The following is a 19,724-nucleotide window of genomic DNA, read 5'->3' on the forward strand; positions in this document are numbered from 1 at the left end:
TTCGGTAGTGACTTGATCCGAAGTTTCATGATCAATATCATAAGCTTCCACTTCAATTGGTGTAGGTGCCACAGGAACAACTTCCTGTGCCCTGCCACACACTAGTTGAAGAGACGGTTCAATAACCTCATCAAGTCTCCACCATCCTCCCACTCAATTCTTTCGAGAGAAACTTTTCCTCGAGAAAGGACCCGATTCTAGAAACAATCCATATTGCTTTCGGATCTGAATTAGGAGGTATACCCAACTGTTTTGGGTGTCCTATGAAGATGCATTTTATCCGCTTTGGGTTCGAGCTTAATCCTGAAACTTTTTCACATAAGCGTCGCAGCCCCAAACCTTTAAGAAACGACAACTTAGGTTTCTCTAAACCATAATTCATACGGTGTCATCTCATCGGAATTACGTGGTGCCCTATTTAAAGTGAATGTGGTTGTCTCTAATGCCTAACCCATGAACGATAGTGGTAATTCGATAAGAGACATCATGGTACGCACCATATCCAATAGGGTGCAACTATGATGTTCGGACACACCATCACATTATGGTGTTCCAGGCGGTATTAATTGCGAAACAATTTCCACAATGTCTTAATTGTGTGCCAAAACTCGTAACTCAGATATTCATCTCTATGATCATATCATAGACATTTTATCCTCTTGTCACAATGATCTTCTACTTCACTCTGAAATTACTTGAACCATTCAATAATTCAGACTTGTGTTTCATCAAGTAAATATTCTCAACATCTACTCGAATCATCTGTGAAGTAAGAACATAACGATATTCACTGCATGCCTCAGCACTCATTGGACTGCACACATCAAAATGTGTTACTTCCAACAAGTTGCTATCTTGTTCCATCTTACTGAAACCGAGGCTTTTCAGTCATCTTGCCTATGTGGTATGATTTGCATATCTCAAGTGATTCAAAATCAAGTGAGTCCAAACGGTCCATTTGCATGGAGTTTCTTCATGCATATACACCAATAGACATGGTTCGCATGTCTCAAACTTTTCAAAAACGAGTGAGTCCAAAGATCCATCAACATGGAGCTTCTTCATGCGTTTTATACCATTATGACTTACATGGCAGTGCCACAAGTAAGTGGTACTATCATTACTATCTTATATCTTTTGGCATGAAAATGTGTATCCCTACGATCAAGATTCAATAAACCATTCCTTTAGGTGCAAGAGCACTTATTCAGGTTTAATACTAATCTTGATGGTAGAGGGAGCGTGCGATGTTAGATCACATCAAACTTGGAAACACTTCCAACACATATCGTCAGCTCACCTTTAGCTAGTCTCCGTTTTATTCCGTAGCTTTTATTTCGAGTTACTAACACTTAGCAATCGAACCGGTATCTAATACCCTGGTGCTACTAGGAGTACTAGTAAAGTACACATTAACATAATGTATATCCAATATACTTCTATCGACCTTGCCAGCCTTCTCATCTACCAAGTATCTAGGGTAATCCTGCTCCAGTGGTTGTTCCCTTTATTACAGAAGCACTTAGTCTCGGGTTTGGGTTCAACCTCGGGTTTCTTCATTGGTGCGGCAGCTGATTTGCCGTCTCATGAAGTATCCCTTCTTTCCCTTGCCCTTCTTGAAAGGTTCAACCAAATTGATGCTCCTTCTTGATTTCTACTTTCGCGATGTCAAACATCACGAATATTTCAAGGATCATCGTATCTATCCCTGATATGTTATAGTTCATCACGAAGCTCTAGCAGCTTGGTGGCAATGACTTTGGGGAAACATCACTATCTCATCTGGAAGATCAACTCCCACTCGATTCAAGTGATTGTTGCACTCAGACAATCTGAGCACAAGCTCAACGATTGAGCTTTTCTCCCTTAGTTTGCAGGCTAAGAAAATCGTCGGAGGTCTTATACCTCTTGACGTGGGCACGAGCCTGAAATCCCAATTTCAGCCCTCGAAACATCTCATATGTTCCGCGACGTTTCGAAAACGTCTTTGGTGCCTCTACTTAAACCATTTAACTGAACTATCACGTAGTTATCAAAACGTGTATGTCCGATGTTCGCAACATCCACAAACGACGTTTGGGGTTCAGCACACTAAGCGGTGCATTAAGGACATAAGCTTTCTACTGATCGCATAATCGCTACTATCAACTTTCAACTATATTTTCTCTAGGAACATATCTAAAACAGTAGAACTAAAGCGCGAGCTACGACATAATTTGCAAAAGGTCTTTTGACTATGTTCAGGATAATTAAGTTCATCTTATGAACTCCCACTCAGATAGACATCCCTCTGGTCATCTAAGTGATCACATGATCCGAGTCAACTAGGCCGTGTCCGATCATCACGTGAGACGGACTAGTCATCATCGGTGAACATCTTCATGTTGATCGTATCTACTATACGACTCATGCTCGACCTTTCGGTCTCCGTGTTCCGAGGCCATGTCTGCACATGCTAGGCTCGTCAAGTTAACCCTAAGTGTTTTCGCTGTGTAAAACTGTCTTACACCCGTTGTATGTGAACGTAAGAATCCATCACACCCGATCATCACGTGGTGCTTAGAAGCGACGAACTGTAGCAACGGTGCACAGTTAGGGGAGAACACTTCTTGAAATTTTGTAAGGGATCATCTTATTTACTACCGTCGTCCTAAGTAAACAAGATGCATAAACATGATAAACATCACATGCAATCAAATAGAGTAGTGACATGATATGGCCAATATCATATAGCTCCTTTGATCTTCATCTTCGGGGCTCCATGATCATCTTGTCACCGGCATGACACCATGATCTCCATCATCATGATCTCCATCATCGTGTCTTCATGAAGTTGTCACGCCAACGACTACTTCTACTTCTATGACTAACGCGTTTAGCAATAAAGTAAAGTAAGTTTACATGGCGTTCTTCAATGACACGCAGGTCATACAAAAAATAAAGACAACTCCTATGGCTCCTGCCGGTTGTCATACTCATCGACATGCAAGTCGTGAATCCTATTACAAGAACATGATCAATCTCATACATCACATATATCATTCATCACATCCTTTTGGCCATATCACATCACATAGCATACCCTGCAAAAACAAGTTAGACGTCCTCTAATTGTTGTTGCATGTTTTACGTGGCTGCTATGGGTTTCTAGCAAGAACGTTTCTTACCTACGCAAGACCACAACGTGATATGCCAATTGCTATTTACCCTTCATAAGGACCCTTTTCATCGAATCCGTTCCGACTAAAGTGGGAGAGACTGGCACCCGCTAGCCACCTTATGCACCAAGTGCATGTCAATCGGTGGAACCTGTCTCACGTAAGAGTACGTGTAAGGTCGGTCCGGGCCGCTTCATCCCACAATACCGTCGAAACAAGATTGGACTAGTAACGGTAAGCATATTGAACAACATCAACGCCCACAACTACTTTGTGTTCTACTCGTGCAAAGAATCTACGCAATAGACCTAGCTCATGATGCCACTGTTGGGGAACGTAGCAGAAATTCAAAAATTTTCCTACGTAACACCAAGATCTATCTATGGAGAGACCAGCAACGAGTAGAAAGGGGAGTGCATCTACATACCCTTGTAGATCGCTAAGCGGAAGCGTTCAAGTGAACGGGGTTGATGGAGTCGTACTCGTCGTGATTCAGATCACCGATGATCAAGTGCCGAACGGACGGCACCTCCGCGTTCAACACACGTACAGCCCGGTGACGTCTCCCACGCCTTGATCCAGCAAGGAGAGAGGGAGAGGTTGAGGAAGACTCCATCCAACAGCAGCACAACGGCGTGGTGGTGGTGGAGGAGCGTGGCAATCCCGCAGGGCTTCGCCAAGCACCATGGGAGAAGAGGAGGAGGGAGAGGGGCAGGGCTGCACCAACGAGAGATCAAATCGCGTGTTATGGGCAGCCCCATGCCTCAATATATATAGGGGGAAGGGGAGGGCTGCGCCCCCTTTAGGGTTTCCCACCCCAAGGGGCGGCGGCCAGCCTCCAGATGGCATCTGGTGCGGCGGCCAAGAGGGGGGGGAGGAGTCCATCCTCCCCAAGGCACCTCGGAGGTGCCTTCCCCCTTGAGGACTCTTCCCTCTAGGGTTCCCTAGGCGCATGGGCCTCTTGGGGCTGGTGCCCTTGGCCCATGTAGGCCAAGGCGCACCCCCTACAGCCCATGTGGCCCCCCGGGGCAGGTGGCCCCACCCGGTGGGCCCCCGGGACCCTTCCGGTGGTCCCGGTACAATACCGATGACCCCGAAACTTGTCCCGATGGCCGAAACAGGACTTCCTATATATAAATCTTTACCTCCGGACCATTCCGGAACTCCTCGTGACGTCCGGGATCTCATCCGGGACTCCGAACAACATTCGGTAACCACATACAAGCTTCCTTTATAACCCTAGCGTCATCGAACCTTAAGTGTGTAGACCCTACGGGTTCGGGAGACATGCAGACATGACCGAGACGTTCTCCGGTCAATAACCAACAGCGGGATCTGGATACCCATGTTGGCTCCCACATGTTCCACGATGATCTCATCGGATGAACCACGATGTCAAGGACTCAATCGATCCCGTATACAATTCCCTTTGTCTAGCGGTATTTTACTTGCCCGAGATTCGATCGTCGGTATCCAATACCTTGTTCAATCTCGTTACCGGCAAGTCACTTTACTCGTTCCGTAACACATCATCCCGTGATCAACTCCTTGGTCACATTGCGCATATGATGATGTCCTACCGAGTGGGCCCAGAGATACCTCTCCGTTTACACGGAGTGACAAATCCCAGTCTCGATCCGCATAAAACAATAGATACTTTCGGAGATACCTGTAGTGCACCTTTATAGTCACCCAGTTACGTTGTGACGTTTGATACACCCAAAGCACTCCTACGGTATCCAGGAGTTACACGATCTCATGGTCAAAGGAAGAGATACTTGACATTGGCAAAGCTCTAGCAAACGAACTACACGATCTTTGTGCTAGCTTAGGATTGGGTCTTGTCCATCACATCATTCTCCTAATGATGTGATCCCGTTATCAACGACATCCAATGTCCATAGCCAGGAAACCATGACTATCTGTTGATCACAACGAGCTAGTCAACTAGAGGCTCACTAGGGACATATTGTGGTCTATGTATTCACACGTGTATTACGATTTCCGGATAATACAGTTATAGCATGAATAAAAGACAATTATCATGAACAAGGAAATATAATAATAATACTTTTATTATTGCCTCTAGGGCATATTTCCAACAGAAGAGACTAGATTTCTATAGATCGCGGTTCTTCTAGCAGGGTGATGAGCTGAAAAGAAAATACAGACTGGCTAAGTGGGACATTATTTGTAGACCGAAGGACCAAGGGGGTCTAGGTATTGAGAATCTAGAAATTAAGAATAAATGCCTTCTTAGCAAGTGGCTGTGGAAGCTCTCGTCGGAGACGGATGCTGTGTGGGCACAGATCCTTCGCGGCAAGTACCTCCAGTCAAAAACTTTGTCGCAAGTCTCTATAAGGCCGACTGACTCGCCTTTCTGGAAGGGGCTTATGAAGGTCAAGCAGGCTTTCGTTAATAGGACAAAGTTTGTTGTAGGAAACGGCTCGAGCACGCGTTTCTGGGAGGATACTTGGCTTGGTGACGCACCACTGGCCATCCAATATCCCTCCTTGTATCGTATTGTTCAACGAAAGGAGGTGGTCATTGCTTCGGTTTTCCAATCTATCCCCCTTAATATTCAGTTTAGACGAGTGCTAGCGGGCAATCATTGGGAACAATGGCTACATCTAGTTAGAAGGCTGATGGATATCCAGCTGTCTCAACAACCTGATGAATTGCGCTGGAAGTTGACTAAGTCTGGAGGCTTCACGGTCAAATCAATGTATATTGATGTTATTAATTTGAGCTCCATTCCCACGTCCAAACATGTTTGGGATGTCAAAGTTCCTTTGAAAATAAAAGTGTTTATGTGGTTTGTTCATAAACAAGTAATTTTAACTAAGGATAACTTGAAGAAGCGCAATTGGACAGGACCTACTAGGTGTAGTTTCTGTGATCGGGATGAGTCTATTAAACACATCTTTTTTGATTGCCCGCTTGCAAAGGTTCTATGGCAGACGGTCCACATTGCTTTTAACATCAAACCACCGAATTCTGTTAGTACTTTGTTTGGGACATGGCTTAATGGGATTGAGCCCAACTTAGGGAGACATATTCGGGTGGGGGTTTGTGCTTTGCTGTGGACCATCTGGAACTGCAGAAACGATTTGGTCTTTAACAGAACATCATATATACATTTTTTGCAGGTTTTATTCCGGACTACGGCTCTGATTCGTTCATGGTCGCTACTCACCCAGACGGAGGCCAGGGAGCATTTGGTTACTGGGTCTGTCCGTTGGGAGATGGTAGCTCGGGATATCTTCAACCGGTTTGGATGGCGGTCATGTAATAGGATAGGCATTTAGTATTCCTATCTAATTTGCCCCGCCGGTTGTGGCTCTTTGATGTGGCTAGCTTGATGTATCTAGCTTATCCGGGCTCTGTATGAGCTTGTGTTGCTTTCTTTTTTCATTTTTCAGGACCTTTGAAACCTTGTTGATACTACTCTATTTTGTTTAATAAGAGGGCCGTATGCATCATGCTGATGCAAAGGCCAGGGTATCCCCCTTTTCGAAAAAAAAAGAAAAAAAAAGCAGATAGTATGACTCGACCATGCCCACCCAGTCTGTGTTTGCAAGTGAAGTGGAGAAGCTCAAGGCTGACCAGTTCAAGCCCCTATAGCAGGATCCCTTTGAGCGTGATCACGCCTGCATCATTTCGTTACGCAATGCCCCAAAACCAAAAGTGAAATTAAGATAAGGTTTTTTTTGTGTACAGTTTGCTTCATGTCAGAAAAAATGGAGATTTTGGCGCCCAGGAACTGAAGCCAGTACAGGATAACAAGTAGGAGTAGTATAAATTCGCTGGTGCTCACGATGGACATGTATAACAAGGGAGAAAAATTTGTGAGCGGTCACAAACTGAGTTGTTCGCTCGGTCATATGACGGCAGATTTATTTTGTACCATCCCAGAGTCAACACTAACGTCTGCAATATGAAGAACAACATTTAAACTTGTTTCCAGGGGAAATGTTCATCTATTTACTATCAAAACCAGCATTTTCCCAGGGAAAAAAATCGGATGAACTGCTGCAACAGACTTTTTGGTCTTCAGACTGCAAAAGAAAACAAACTGAAAAATGTGAGGGCTGCTTCATATGGTAGTCAAAAAATGCTGAAAGCAAAAGCAGTTATATGGTAGTCAAAAAATGCTGAAAGCAAAAGCACCCACCAGGATCAGCAGATTGCCCGAGGTTCGGTCAGTCTGACATTGACATGGCACATGGACAGAAGTCAAGAACCACCAGGTGCTCCCAAAGTGTATAGACCGAACGAACACCAAAGCCTCGAATCCGCTCGTCGGGAATCAGTCCCAAATCAGCTCAGCAGAGAGATGCTCTGCTTCAGGAATGCCAGGTGCTCTGCTTTCACTCGTCCCAAACGAGCATCATGACTTTGCCAGTGTATATAGCAACTCACTGGTACGTGCTTTTTGTTATTGTGCGAACCAGACTTGCCCGCATCAAAAACACTGTAAGTTCTCTACCAAGCTTTTTTTTAAAATCTAAATTCAGCATTCTAAGCTTTCTTTACACTACACACAATGTACATGAGTTTGTTATTTTTCATACATTGGCCTCAAATTTCAAAAAACAAAGACACACTAACCAGGTGCTGAATCTATCTATTAAACAGGGAACTACAGAAGCACACAAACGCGTGCCATAATCGATCATCTGAAATGATGGAGCACGTCTTCTCTCGGAATATATATACATCATGTTGTTAGGCCTTTGATGGAGGGTATAGATTAGATATTGGGTGACAAGAGGGTGTTACTTGTAAGAGTGTGCTGCTGTAAAATATATGTACAAAGAGAGGAAAGAAGTGACTTCCAGACAAATCTTCAGTCCATGCTTCTCGCGAGTTACTGTAGCTAGGGCGATTGTCCAACGATTCCAACATGTCATCAGAGCAGGTTGGCTTCCGGGCCTAATTACCGGCGGTCGAGAGCTGAATCGGGGCGGCGGAGTCTCTTTCCTCTTTCTCCTGGGCGGCGTCTAGCGGGGAGCTGCGTGGGCGGCTGCGCACGAGCTGTGCGCACGCGCCTGACGCAGGCGTGTGACGCGCGGGAGGAGCAAGCGCGGGGGTCTCGTGGCTGGTGGCGGCGGCCGGCAACGTCAGGGCTTGGCGGTGCAAAGAGGCGCTGCTGAGGAGGTGCAGTGAGGAGTGTGCGTGTGGAACTGCTGCTGGTGGTGGTGGTGTGCATTGCTGGGTTGCTGCTGTTTGCTGCTGCTACTGCTGGGGGCTGTGTTGGCTGCTGCTAGTGCTTGCACTTGAGTGTTGCTGCTGCTGCTGGTTGAGGGAGAGAGAAGGATTGCTATTGCTGTTGTTGTTTGCAAGCTGCTGGGGCTCTGTGGTGCTATGGCAGAGGAGAAGGGGAGAAGAGAAGACTGTAGCTGCCTGAAGCTGAGTTTGCTGTTGCGGTTCAGGGCTGCTGCTGCTCTGCTGATTGGAGAGAAGGAAGTGGAAGAAGAGGCTGTGCTGAGGCAAGAGAACAAAGTGCTGTAGAAGAGGTACTTGGTGAGGCAGTTGGGCAGTGAGTCGAAGCTGCTGTGGAGACCTAAAGTGAAGAGGAACAATATGTTAATTGGTGCAAATTGCAAGCAGGGGGAGAATCCAATGTTTGGAATGAACTTAAGAAATAAGAGTTGCTTTGGATACAATCAACCTGGGCAATGGCCGAATTGGTATAGCAGAAGACGTGTTGTTGGTACTAAGAAGTCTTGGCGACGAGATGGGGATTGCCTTTGTCCAAATGCAAACTGTAGAAATGTAAATTTTGCTTTTCGCAGAATCTGTAATCTTTGTGGAGTTACACGACCAGCTGGTGATAGTGGAACCACACAGCTTGTGAGTGTGAGGATGACTGCAGAAGATATGGTGAAGTGGCGGTGGTTTAAGAAGATGAGTTCGAGTGAAAACTCTTCAAAGGAGGCATCTATTTCTGCTGTTCCTGCTGGTCCTTGGACTAATGCTTCTAAAGCTGTAAGTTGTGATCGACCATGGTTAATTGATTCTGGTGCATCAAGACATATGGTGGGATCCTATGAGGACTTCTTAAAATATGCACCTAATGTGATGGGGCAGGATGTGAAGTTGGCAGATGGCTCTACCCAAGCTATTATGGGATCAGGGACTGTCATATGTGGACCTAATATGTCTTTGTCATCTATTTTACATGTTCCCTCATTCCCAATTAATCTATTATCTATCAGCTATATTACAAAGGAACTTAATTGTGATGCAGTTTTCTTTCCCAACTTGGTGTTTGTTTCTGCAACTTGGGACTTGGAAAGTCCTTGGGACAGGAATTATGCGAGATGGTCTATACTACTTGGATGATGATATGGAACCTATGGCTGCTGCTGTGTTGTCTCGATCACCATTGGAAGAATTTCTTCTTCATCATCGCAGGCTGGGACACATGTCCTTTAACACCCTAGGTCAGTTGTATCCTAACCTCTATAATAAAATTTGCAAAGAAAGCCTAGTATGTGATGCCTGTCAGTATGGGAAGTTAACTCGTAGTATATATACATCATCTGATCACAGAAGTACGGTGCCATTTCAAACTATCCACTCAGATGTGTGGGTTCCTAGTGGAGTGTGGTCACTTTATGGGTACAAATCTTTTGTTACATTTATTGACTGTTGCACTAGGACTACTTGGGTTTATGTACTGAGAAATAAAAGTGATGTGTTTGAATGCTTTAAGGATTTCCACAACTTAATCAAAAATCAATATGATGCACGGGTGAAAATATTTCGAACTGACAATGATACAGAATATGTAAATAACAAATTTGATGAGTATCTGTCAAGCTTTGGAATTATCCATCAAACTAGTTGCCCAGGAACTTCCCAGCAGAATGGGTTGGCTAAAAGGAAGAACAGACATCTCTTAGAAATCACCCGGTGTATCATGTTAGCTATGAATGTTCCTAAATATTTGTGGGCTGAAGCTGTGATGACAGCGGCTTATTTGATGAATAGAATGCCATCCCGGGTGCTCAATAATAAGACACCGATTGAGTGTCTAACTGGTGAAACTACATATGTTGTGCCACCAAAGGGATTTGGATGTGTATGTTTTGTGAGGGATCATAGACCATCGGTCGGGAAGCTAGATCCTAGAGCAGTGAAGTGTATATTCGTGGGATACTCAGGAAAACAGAAAGGTTATAAATGTTGGTGCCCGTCGGAAAAACGAATGTTTGTAAGCATGGATGTAGTGTTCAGGGAACATGACTCATTCTATGGAGAACCTGTAGATTTGACTGATGTTTTCCCAGATTTATATATTAATGATGTTCCAGATGTGGACAGCAAGACAGGGGGAGAGGAAGGAATGGAAAGTTATCCTACTACATCGAATGAAATGGTGGTTGGAGTAATACCACATGAAGAAAGTCATGAAGATAGGGATGTGAGTTCTATAGAAGCAGAACAAGATACATTAGACAAAGCAACACGGTGGCCAAAGCCAAATGAAGAACAAGAAGTTCGGGTGTATAGAAGAAGACACCAAACCGAGAGGGATCGGTGGCCAAAGCCAAATGAAGAATAAGAAGTTCGGGTGTATAGAAGAAGACACCAAACCGAGAGGGATCAAGTGTAGGGGAGGAGAACAATCCATTGGGACAGAATCTTGAAGTTCAAGGTCAGTCAGACGCACATGATTTAAATTCGAGACCTTCTGAAAGTGATGGTACACTCTCCTCTCCACACGATGACTTAGATATTCCTATAGCATTCAGAAAGCAGCCTTGCAGAATGTTGCCTTCGAAATTATCCTCCTATGATATCTCTAATTATGTGTCATATATATCTGTTGGCCCCCAGTACAAGTCTTTTTTAGTATCCTTGGAAACTGCTACACGTATACCATGTAACTGGTAGGAAGCTAAACGAGATCCAAGGTGGAGACAAGCAATGCTCAAGGAAATGGCTGCCCTTGATAAAAACAATACTTGGATACTTACAACTCTTCCTGCAAATAAGAGAGCTGTTGGATGTAAATGGGTGTTCACTGTTAAGCAGAATTCAGAAGGTAAAGTAGAGAGATATAAAGCCAGATTAGTGGCGAAAGGTTACAGTCAAACCTATGGGATAGATTATGATGAAACTTTCGCACCGGTGGCAAAAATGAATACTGTTAGAACTCTTATTTCCATTGCAGCCAATGATAAGTGGAAACTGTTTCAAATGGACGTTAAGAATGCATTTCTCCATGGGGACTTGCTTGAAGAAGTCTATATGGAGATTCCTCCAGGTTTTAGTAGTCAGGAAACTGAAGGAAAAGTTTGTAGGCTAAAGAAATCCCTTTATGGACTTAAGCAATCACCAAGGGCATGGTTTGGGAGATTTAGAAAGAAATTGTGTTTACTGGGGTACCAACAAAGTAATGCTGATCATACACTCTTTTTTAGGTGTTACAATGGCAAGATTGTTATCCTTATTGTCTACGTTGTTGACATCGTAATAACAGGTAATGATGATGAAGGAATATCTAAATTGAAGAAAATGTTATCTAGATCATTTGAAGTGAAAGATCTGGGGTTTCTCCACTACTTCCTGGGAATCGAGGTTGTCTACGGTGCTCAAGGTATTTATCTCTCACAGAGGAAATATGTTCTTGATTTGCTTGCTGAAACCGGGATGCTTGACTGTAGACCAGCTAGTACACCAATTGAACCAAATCATCATATTAAAGCTGACTCTGGGGATCCCATAGATAAAGGCCAATATCAGAGATTAGTAGGGCGATTAATTTACCTTTCTCATACAAGGCCAGACATTGCATATGAAGTGAGCATTGTGAGTAGATATATGCATGATCCCCAGTCCCATCACTTGAATGTTGTACACAGAATTCTGTGGTACCTTAAAAGCTGTCCTGGGAAAGGAATTCTATTCTCAAATCATGGACATCTGAGAATTGAGGGCTATACCGATGCTGATTGGGCTGGCTGCTTAGACAATAGAAGGTCAACATCAGGTTACTTCATGTTTGTTGGAGGTAATCTTGTGAGTTGGAGGAGTAAGAAGCAGAGTGTGGTTGCACGATCGACTGCAGGAGCAGAGTTTAGGTCAATGGCGTCAGGCTTGTGTGAGACAATGTGGCTGAGAATCTTGTTGAGTGAACTTGGGTTGTATGATAGTGCTCCTCTTCAACTGTATTGTGACAATCAGGCTACAATTAATCTAGTGAATAACCCAGTCCATCATGATAGAACGAAGCACATTGAGATAGATAGATATTTCATTCGAGAGAAGTTAGAGCAGGGAGCACTTCATATTGGCTTTGTGAAATCAGTAGATCAACTTGCTGATGTCTTAACCAAAGGAGTTAATGTTGTATTATTTGAGAAACTATGTAGCAAGATGGGGCTAATAGACATATTTACCCCATCTTGAGGGGGAGTGTTGTTAGGCCTTTGATGGAGGGTATAGTTTAGATATTGGAGTGACAAGAGGGTGTTACTTGTAAGAGTGTGATGCTGTAAAATATCTGTACAGAGAGAGAAAAGAAGTGACTTCCAGAGAAATCTTCAGTCCATGCTTCTCGCGAGTTACTGTAGCTAGAGCGATTGTCCAGCGATTCCAACACATCATTTCTTCACTAATTCACTCTGATATACTCTGCTTCAGTTCTGAAACAGTCTTGAGCCAAATTGTGTGATGATCCATCCATTTCAGGTTAAAGGCGCACAACCTTACAACCTTGTGTATGCATATAGATTGAGCCAAGGACAGAAGTGATTCACCTAACCAAATCTCAAGACTCAGCTTTGCTGTGAAAGCCGATAATGCATATCATCGGTGACTAATTCTTTCGAAGCTCTAATTCTACTCGTCTTCTTCGTAAGCTCTGCAACACGGCAGAGCTCAGCTTTTGGAATACTTCATCGCTGAATTTGAGGGTGACAAAAACCCATTGCCTGTGAAGGTCGGAGAATCTATGTTGAACTCTTCGGAAGTGTTTTGTGTCATGAGAAACTGAAGTTGATTTGGTCGATTGTCCAAACCATTGTAAATTTCATCCATAACTCCACTAGAAGATAAAAAATGCAAGCATTCCAAGACCATGACGTGGACTGGGAATGTGCTGCTTCTCTCTATTTTGTAAGCAGGGTAAATTGGGACTAATGACTGGGATAGTGTAATCTTTACGGATGACAATGTGACCAAGACAAGGGATGTCTGGGAAAGGCGCCTGTTAGGGCTTGACAATTAGCAACCACATTACGGTTCCCTAAAGCATATGCAAGTTAAGTTAATCCATTATTCTCTGCTTTGACCGTCCAAGTCGTTATAAGCTTTTTTGCCATAACTCCAGTATTAGAACAGTCAGCATGACAAGACCAAGACGTGGACTAGCTTTTCTTGTAGACCATTCAATGGGAGCGGTCGGTAACTGGCCAGTGGCTAGACAAATCCTGATGACTTTTTTTGAAACTATCATTTTGATTTGTTTTGCAGATTGCTAGACACTGAGAGCCACGATCTCACCAAATCATTTATTGCCAAAGAGAAGGTTGGGAAGGTCCCAACCCCGAGAATTATACACGGCCGAAAAACAAAACAAAACAAAACAAGAATGACAGGTTTGCTCTCTTTTTTGCGAGGAGACAGGTTTGCTCTTGACATACTGTTGAGCATAAAATAGATCAACAGTATGGGTGGCCTAAAACCAAATATTAGAATAAATACTCTATATGATCAGGTAGTAAATAATGCGTATCTTCTCTCCGAGAGATAGTAGGACATGGTAGCAGATCCAGTGTACCTCCAAAGGAGTCCCCATCCGTTGCCTCCAATACTGATAAAGGCTCTTGCCCGCTTATTCCCAACAAACACACTGTTTCAAGGTACCCCACCTTGCAGATTATTATCAGACAGATACAGATTGGTGAGGTGTTGCAAGCCACCCAGCTCTCCTGGGATGAAGCCCGACAAATTGTTTTGCTGAAGGTTTAGGTGTTCTAACAGCCCAAGATTACCAAAAGAACTTGGAACTTGACCAATGAAATTGTTGAATGACAAGTCTAACCACTCTAGCCCTGAAATATTGCCTAGTGATGCTCGGAGATGACCTTCAAAATTATTTTCGTACAATGTGAGAACTTTAAGATTCGGGAGGGTATCACCAAAGTTAGATGGCGGTGTTTTCCCAAGCATATTGGAATCTAAGAATATATGTCTGAGAGAAGACTGATTGTATTTGTACAGGGTTTCCGGGATTCCACCTGATAGCCTATTTTTAGCAAGGTTTAATGCAGAAAGATTTGGGAGTTTTCCCAACTCATCAGGAATGGTTCCGGTGAGCTTATTATAATCAAGCAAGATGTATTCAAGCTGACTGCTGTTTTTTAGGCTTGGTGGGATTTCTCCGGTGAGATTATTTCCTCCAAGAAATAACAACAATAGATTGGATAGGCGTCCTATATCACTGGGAACTTCTCCTATTAGTAAGTTGCTAGACAGGAATAGTTCGTATAGATTAGAGTAGTTTGTAAGAGTATCCGGAATGGTCCCTTGCAGTGAGTTCTGTCCCAAGAGAAGGTACTCTAATCTTTGGAGACGGTTGAGAGGAGGTATCTCGCCGGTGAAGCCATTCATGGACAGTTCCAGCCTCATAAGGAATGTTAGGTTCCCGAGAGACGGTGAAATCGTGCTCGACAACGATAGGTTCGTAAGGTTCAGCTCGATGACTCGGTCCGGGTGCTTGGGGCCGCTGTAGACGACACCCTTCCATTTGCAAAGGGGGGCGCCGACGTGCCAAGATCTCAAGACTTGTCTTGAGTCATTGGTGATGGCGCGCTTAAAATCCAACAGCGAGATCATGTCAGTGCTATTATCATGGACTGTCATCGTCGAGGAGGAGCAGCGGACACTGCTGACTCCACAAGAAACGAGCATCAACGACAGTAGCCTAAGGATGGTGGTGAGCCTCGCCGGCTGAATGGTAGACGTAAGGCCTCCCTTACCTGCAAGTGTGAAGAATTACTAAAACATTAGAACTCATGCATGCATGTAAAGAAAGAGTTTGCTGGTAGCCATAGCATAGAGGTTTGATTTTGTGAAATGGTTGGTAGCAAACAGAAAACCGAGGAGAAGAAGAAAGATGGAACCTTTGGTTGGCCGGATGGGGCGAAGCGGCAGGGTGCGGGCTTATGGCGACCGAGCACCAGGCAGGCCTTTATCTTGCGCGTTCGTTTGGGCCTTGGGATGTGCAATGCGTCAGTTCAGGCCAGGTTTGTGCCAGGCCTATAGGATGAAATACGGTCCGGCATACGCCTAGCGCTCCCATAGGTGTATTCTGTTCGGCCCATTCCTGGATTCTGTTTCCTGGTTCTGCCAATGATCACATGACGTGCACCAGGGAAATTTGGCCCATGGGCTGGTTCGAAACAGCACTGCTCGTCGTAATTGATGACCCCCCTCGCCGCGACAGGAAATCTAGTGGATCAGAGCGGAGCCACGCGATAGAATTCCTATTCCATCCCCTTCCTCTACGCACCCGCCTGGGCCAGGGACGACGGCTCCTCAAAGCTGTTCCGGCGGCGCCTCAAAGCTGTTCTGTCGCCATGTCTACCAATGGCTTAGAGTTAAATGGGTACGCGTCTTCTCCTCCACCATTTTTTCCTCGGCGAGCATCTTCCCACCGATGGCGGAGCGCCGCTTGCCATAGTAAGATCTAGACTCATGTAGCTAGATTTGATTTCTTGCAGGGCCATTGACGGAGATGCTGTGTGGAGCTCTCCGGTACTGCCGCTGGAGTCTCAGGATTCCATGAGCGTTGTAGGTGTGGAGGCGGTCGCTGCCGGTGAGCCACAGGCCGTCGGAAAGGGAGCCACATATGACTTTTGCTCTGAGGCGACCAGCGGGTGGACGCGAAGGTTATAGTTAGGGGGGCACCATGTGCATAAGAATTTTTTCCTCGTCTATTTGGCGATTGTTTAGCACGAACCTTGATTTGTTTTGCCAGACTATGCCTATATTGTTCGATCCGGCGGTTAGCACGCCTCCCTTGGATTGCTGTGCAGTATAGATGACAGTTGTTTTTAATTGTGAGATATTGATATGAGAAAGTAACATATATTTGGTGTCTAATTAGGGGCATGTGATGGAAAAATTGTGCAAGCCTAGGTTAATTCTGTTTTGTTTGGGGGATTGACTTCGACAGCTACACAAGTTCATTGGGTTGTAGATGCGTTAGTCTCTAGTCAATTACCGATTTATTGTGGCATCATAATGCGTTTTGGTTCGTTTGTCAAGTTGAAACTGTTATCTCAAGTCTTTTAATTTTCACACTGAAGGGAGTGGTTACGGGCGTACATCCATTAGCCAGTTACTGATTTATTTGTGCCATTTTTAGTGAGCTGGATTCGTTTGTTTCACGCAGTGATGATAGCATTATAGATAAAAGAGTTTTAGTTTATAGGAGTTGGGTCGCTGCGTGAGCTGTGTGGTCTGTTTTGGATTTTTGTTTCGTTGTTCGTGTGGGATAAAAATGAATCCATGGCATATGTATGTGGTGTTTTTATGATTTTGCAGGTGAATGAGATTTTTAGAATACTGGGATCTGTATTATGTAGTTTCGATTTATATGATTTGTTTGAGATAAGTTTCTAGGTTTGTTAGATGGATGGATGTAGCGATTGTGCCTGACGTTCTTTATGTTGATATATTTTTGTTTCAAGGGTAATTGAGCATTTTCATCCATGTGTTTTTCCACAAAAACACTGTCTGCAGGGTTAGGATTTGGAAGGCACCTGAGGAGAGGGAGATGAACCCTGATAGGAAAACAACACTTGAATTGTCAGTTCGCGCTTATGCAGAGACAAAATCTGGGCCAGTCATCAATCCAACAATTGGCACATCTTTTGACTCATTGGACGAAGCCTATGAGTTCTACAACCTCTATTCATGGGAATATGGTTTCGGCGTGAGGCTTGCGAAAAGCAGACTGAATATTAATCGGAAGAGATGTATGCAAGAAATACTGAGTGCTTGTGCGGTACGTGCATGTGCACTCATATGTCGATAATCAATATGGCATTTGTTATTTTTTCTTCTATAATATGATCTGTTATTTTGTTGCAGTATTGCGCTAGATAACCTTGGGTAATCTCTAGCTAACATTTTTTCTGTACTTCCTACCGTGTCTGCAGGGCAAACCAATGAGGGAAAACAGTCGATCATCAAGGTGCGGGTGTGAAGCCATGATTAGATTGCTCCGTTCAAATGACAACGGTTGGTACATATTAGAGTTAAAATCTGGCCATAACCACCCGCTGTCTGTGACATGTGGAGAAAAAATGCATTGGAAGTCACACAGGCACATCGATAGATACACAAAGGATCTGGTGAAACAACTCCGCGATAACAATGTTGGTCTTGGGAAGGTTTTCAGCATTGTGGGGAGTTTTTTTGGCTCAGTTGAAAATGTGCCATTTACAAAACGTTCATTGAAGACACTGTGCAGGAAGCTGAACAAGGACCAGTCAGACTCTGACGCTATGAAAACAATGGAAATTCTGGCTGATATGCAAGCAAATGATCCTGACTTCAATTACACCGTGCAAGTAGATGAAGACAGCAGGATAAAAAAACTCATGTGGGTTACGAGTAGGGGGTGTGATCATTATCGGTATTTCGGTGATGCAATTACATTTGACACAACATACAAGACCAACCTATATGACATGCCATTTGGTCTTTTTGTTGGTGTCAACAATCACTTTCAGAGTATAATCTTTGGAGGGGTCATGATGAGAGATGAGAAAGAAGAATCTTTCAAGTAGGTGTTCCGGGAGTTCATACGTATGGTTGGTGGGAAGCATCCACAAACTATACTTACAGATCAATCGCGCTCTATGGAAATTTCAATCGAGGCAGAAATGCCAAACACAGTACATCGTTGGTGCAAGTGGCATGTCCTGAAAAAGCAAAAGAGTCAATGGGTGTGCTTTGGAGCAAGAACAGTGAATTCAAAATGGAGTTTCACAAGCTTGTTCATCACATGACCACGGAAGAGGAATTTGAGCAAGGGTGGCAGCAGATGTTGGACAAGTACTCACTCAAGAAACATCCGATTCTGACGCAGATATACGAAGTCCGACATAAATGGGCTAAACCATATTTCATGGGTGTATTCTGTGCTAAAATGACTAGCACACAAAGGAGTGAGAGCGCAAATCACCTGCTGAAGGGGTACGTGCCTCCAGGATGTCCAATGCATTTGTTCCTCAAGCAGCTTGAGAAGCTTCAATTTGACCGGCAATCTGAAGAAAGCTTCCAGGAGAAAAGAACATCACTGGTAAAAAACTCCATCCGTTACCCCTACATTTGTGTTCATTGAAAACAAGTATTTAAAATGTCCTAGCTTCTCTGTAAGCCTTCATACTTGAAAATGGTTGTCATCCTAACATTTGGGATGTGTGTGTGTTTATTCCCGTTGCAGAGTGGTGTATCTCCTAGATTTAACCTTCCGTTGGAGAGGCATGCTAGCAAAGTTTACACGAGGGCCATGTTTGAGAAGTTTGGTGAAGAGTGTACAAATGTGGTGCACATGTACTCGATGAGATTGTTCCTAGGAGGATTTATAAGTCGACACATGTTGAAGCAGCGAACAGAGAGAAATGGAGTAAAGTCGAGTTCAAAATTGAAATCAAAGAGGATGAAAGTTTTTTCAGCTGCGAGTGTGGCATGTTTGAACATTCTGGCGTAGTGTGCTGCCATACTTTGCAGGTTTGTATCCATTGTGGTTACTAAAAAAATCACGTTGTCGCTCTGTTTGTCCATATGACAGTAGTTGGTTGATGTCCGGTATAATATTATGTAGGTGATGGTTCACTTTCGTTTGGCAAAAATACCTGAGAAGCACATAATGAAGCGCTGGACAAGACAGGCTCGTGACATTCTCCCGGAACACTTGGTCAGGTATCAGAAAGACAGAGGGCCTCCTGCTAGTGATACATTCAGGCATCACACTATGTACATGAAAGCTCTTGAGTGTGTGGTGCTTGGTGACAGCAATGTTCAATGTTATGAAGTTTTCATGAGTATGATGAAGGAGGTCCATGCTACTCTGCTGCCTTTGACTGTAGAAAAGGATGGTTTAGGGCTGGCAGAGCGAGAGAAGCAGCAACTTTTGGTTGCCAGTGCTACAAAGGGGGGGGGGGTCCAGGAAAATGGTGGTGGTGAAGATGCGGATAATGCAGATGGTGATTCAAATTGTTCAGGTGTGGGGGTGCATCAGAAAAAACGTCAGAGGGGGAGACCAACGACAAGTCGAGACAAAGCTCCTTATGAGAATCATCTTAAGAGGTCCAGATTCTGTACAATTTGCAGATTGCAAGGTCACAAATGCACAACCTTCCCAAAGAGAGGAGATTTGCCAAAGGCTCCAAGGAAATTGCCGAAGTGTAGCAACTGTGGGGTGGTTGGACATCGACGGAATGCCTGCGGCACTAACAAAAGTGCACCGTTCGAGCCTAATTTCTTATAGTTCATTTAAGAAAATTTTCTGTGTAAGGAGACTGATCGTGTGGG

The 19,724-nt window shown here is 44.1% G+C and overlaps 1 protein-coding gene across 1 annotated transcript; it reads right to left on the reverse strand.

The window, feature by feature from the left end:
* Positions 1 to 14,030: 14,030 nt before the first annotated feature.
* On the reverse strand, positions 14,031 to 15,499 carry LOC123139736 (LRR receptor-like serine/threonine-protein kinase EFR). Its single transcript, XM_044559462.1, has 2 exons — positions 15,451 to 15,499; positions 14,031 to 15,154 (listed from the first exon to the last, which is right to left on the reverse strand). Exons 1-2 carry the CDS (start codon positions 15,497 to 15,499, stop codon positions 14,031 to 14,033), a joined length of 1,173 nt encoding a protein of 390 aa, XP_044415397.1.
* Between the last annotated feature and the right edge of the window lie 4,225 nt (positions 15,500 to 19,724).

This window comes from Triticum aestivum, chromosome 6B (assembly GCF_018294505.1).
Source record: "Triticum aestivum cultivar Chinese Spring chromosome 6B, IWGSC CS RefSeq v2.1, whole genome shotgun sequence".
NCBI lineage: Eukaryota > Viridiplantae > Streptophyta > Magnoliopsida > Poales > Poaceae > Triticum > Triticum aestivum.

Excerpts from the sequence above, each read along its gene's own strand:
- LOC123139736 (XM_044559462.1), bottom strand. The coding sequence starts at position 15,499 with ATGGGCCGAACAGAATACACCTATGGGAGCGCTAGGCGTATGCCGGAC. Across the intron at positions 15,155-15,450 it reads CGCTAGGCGTATGCCGGACC|GTAAGGGAGGCCTTACGTCT; the intron begins GTATTTCATCCT and ends TCACACTTGCAG.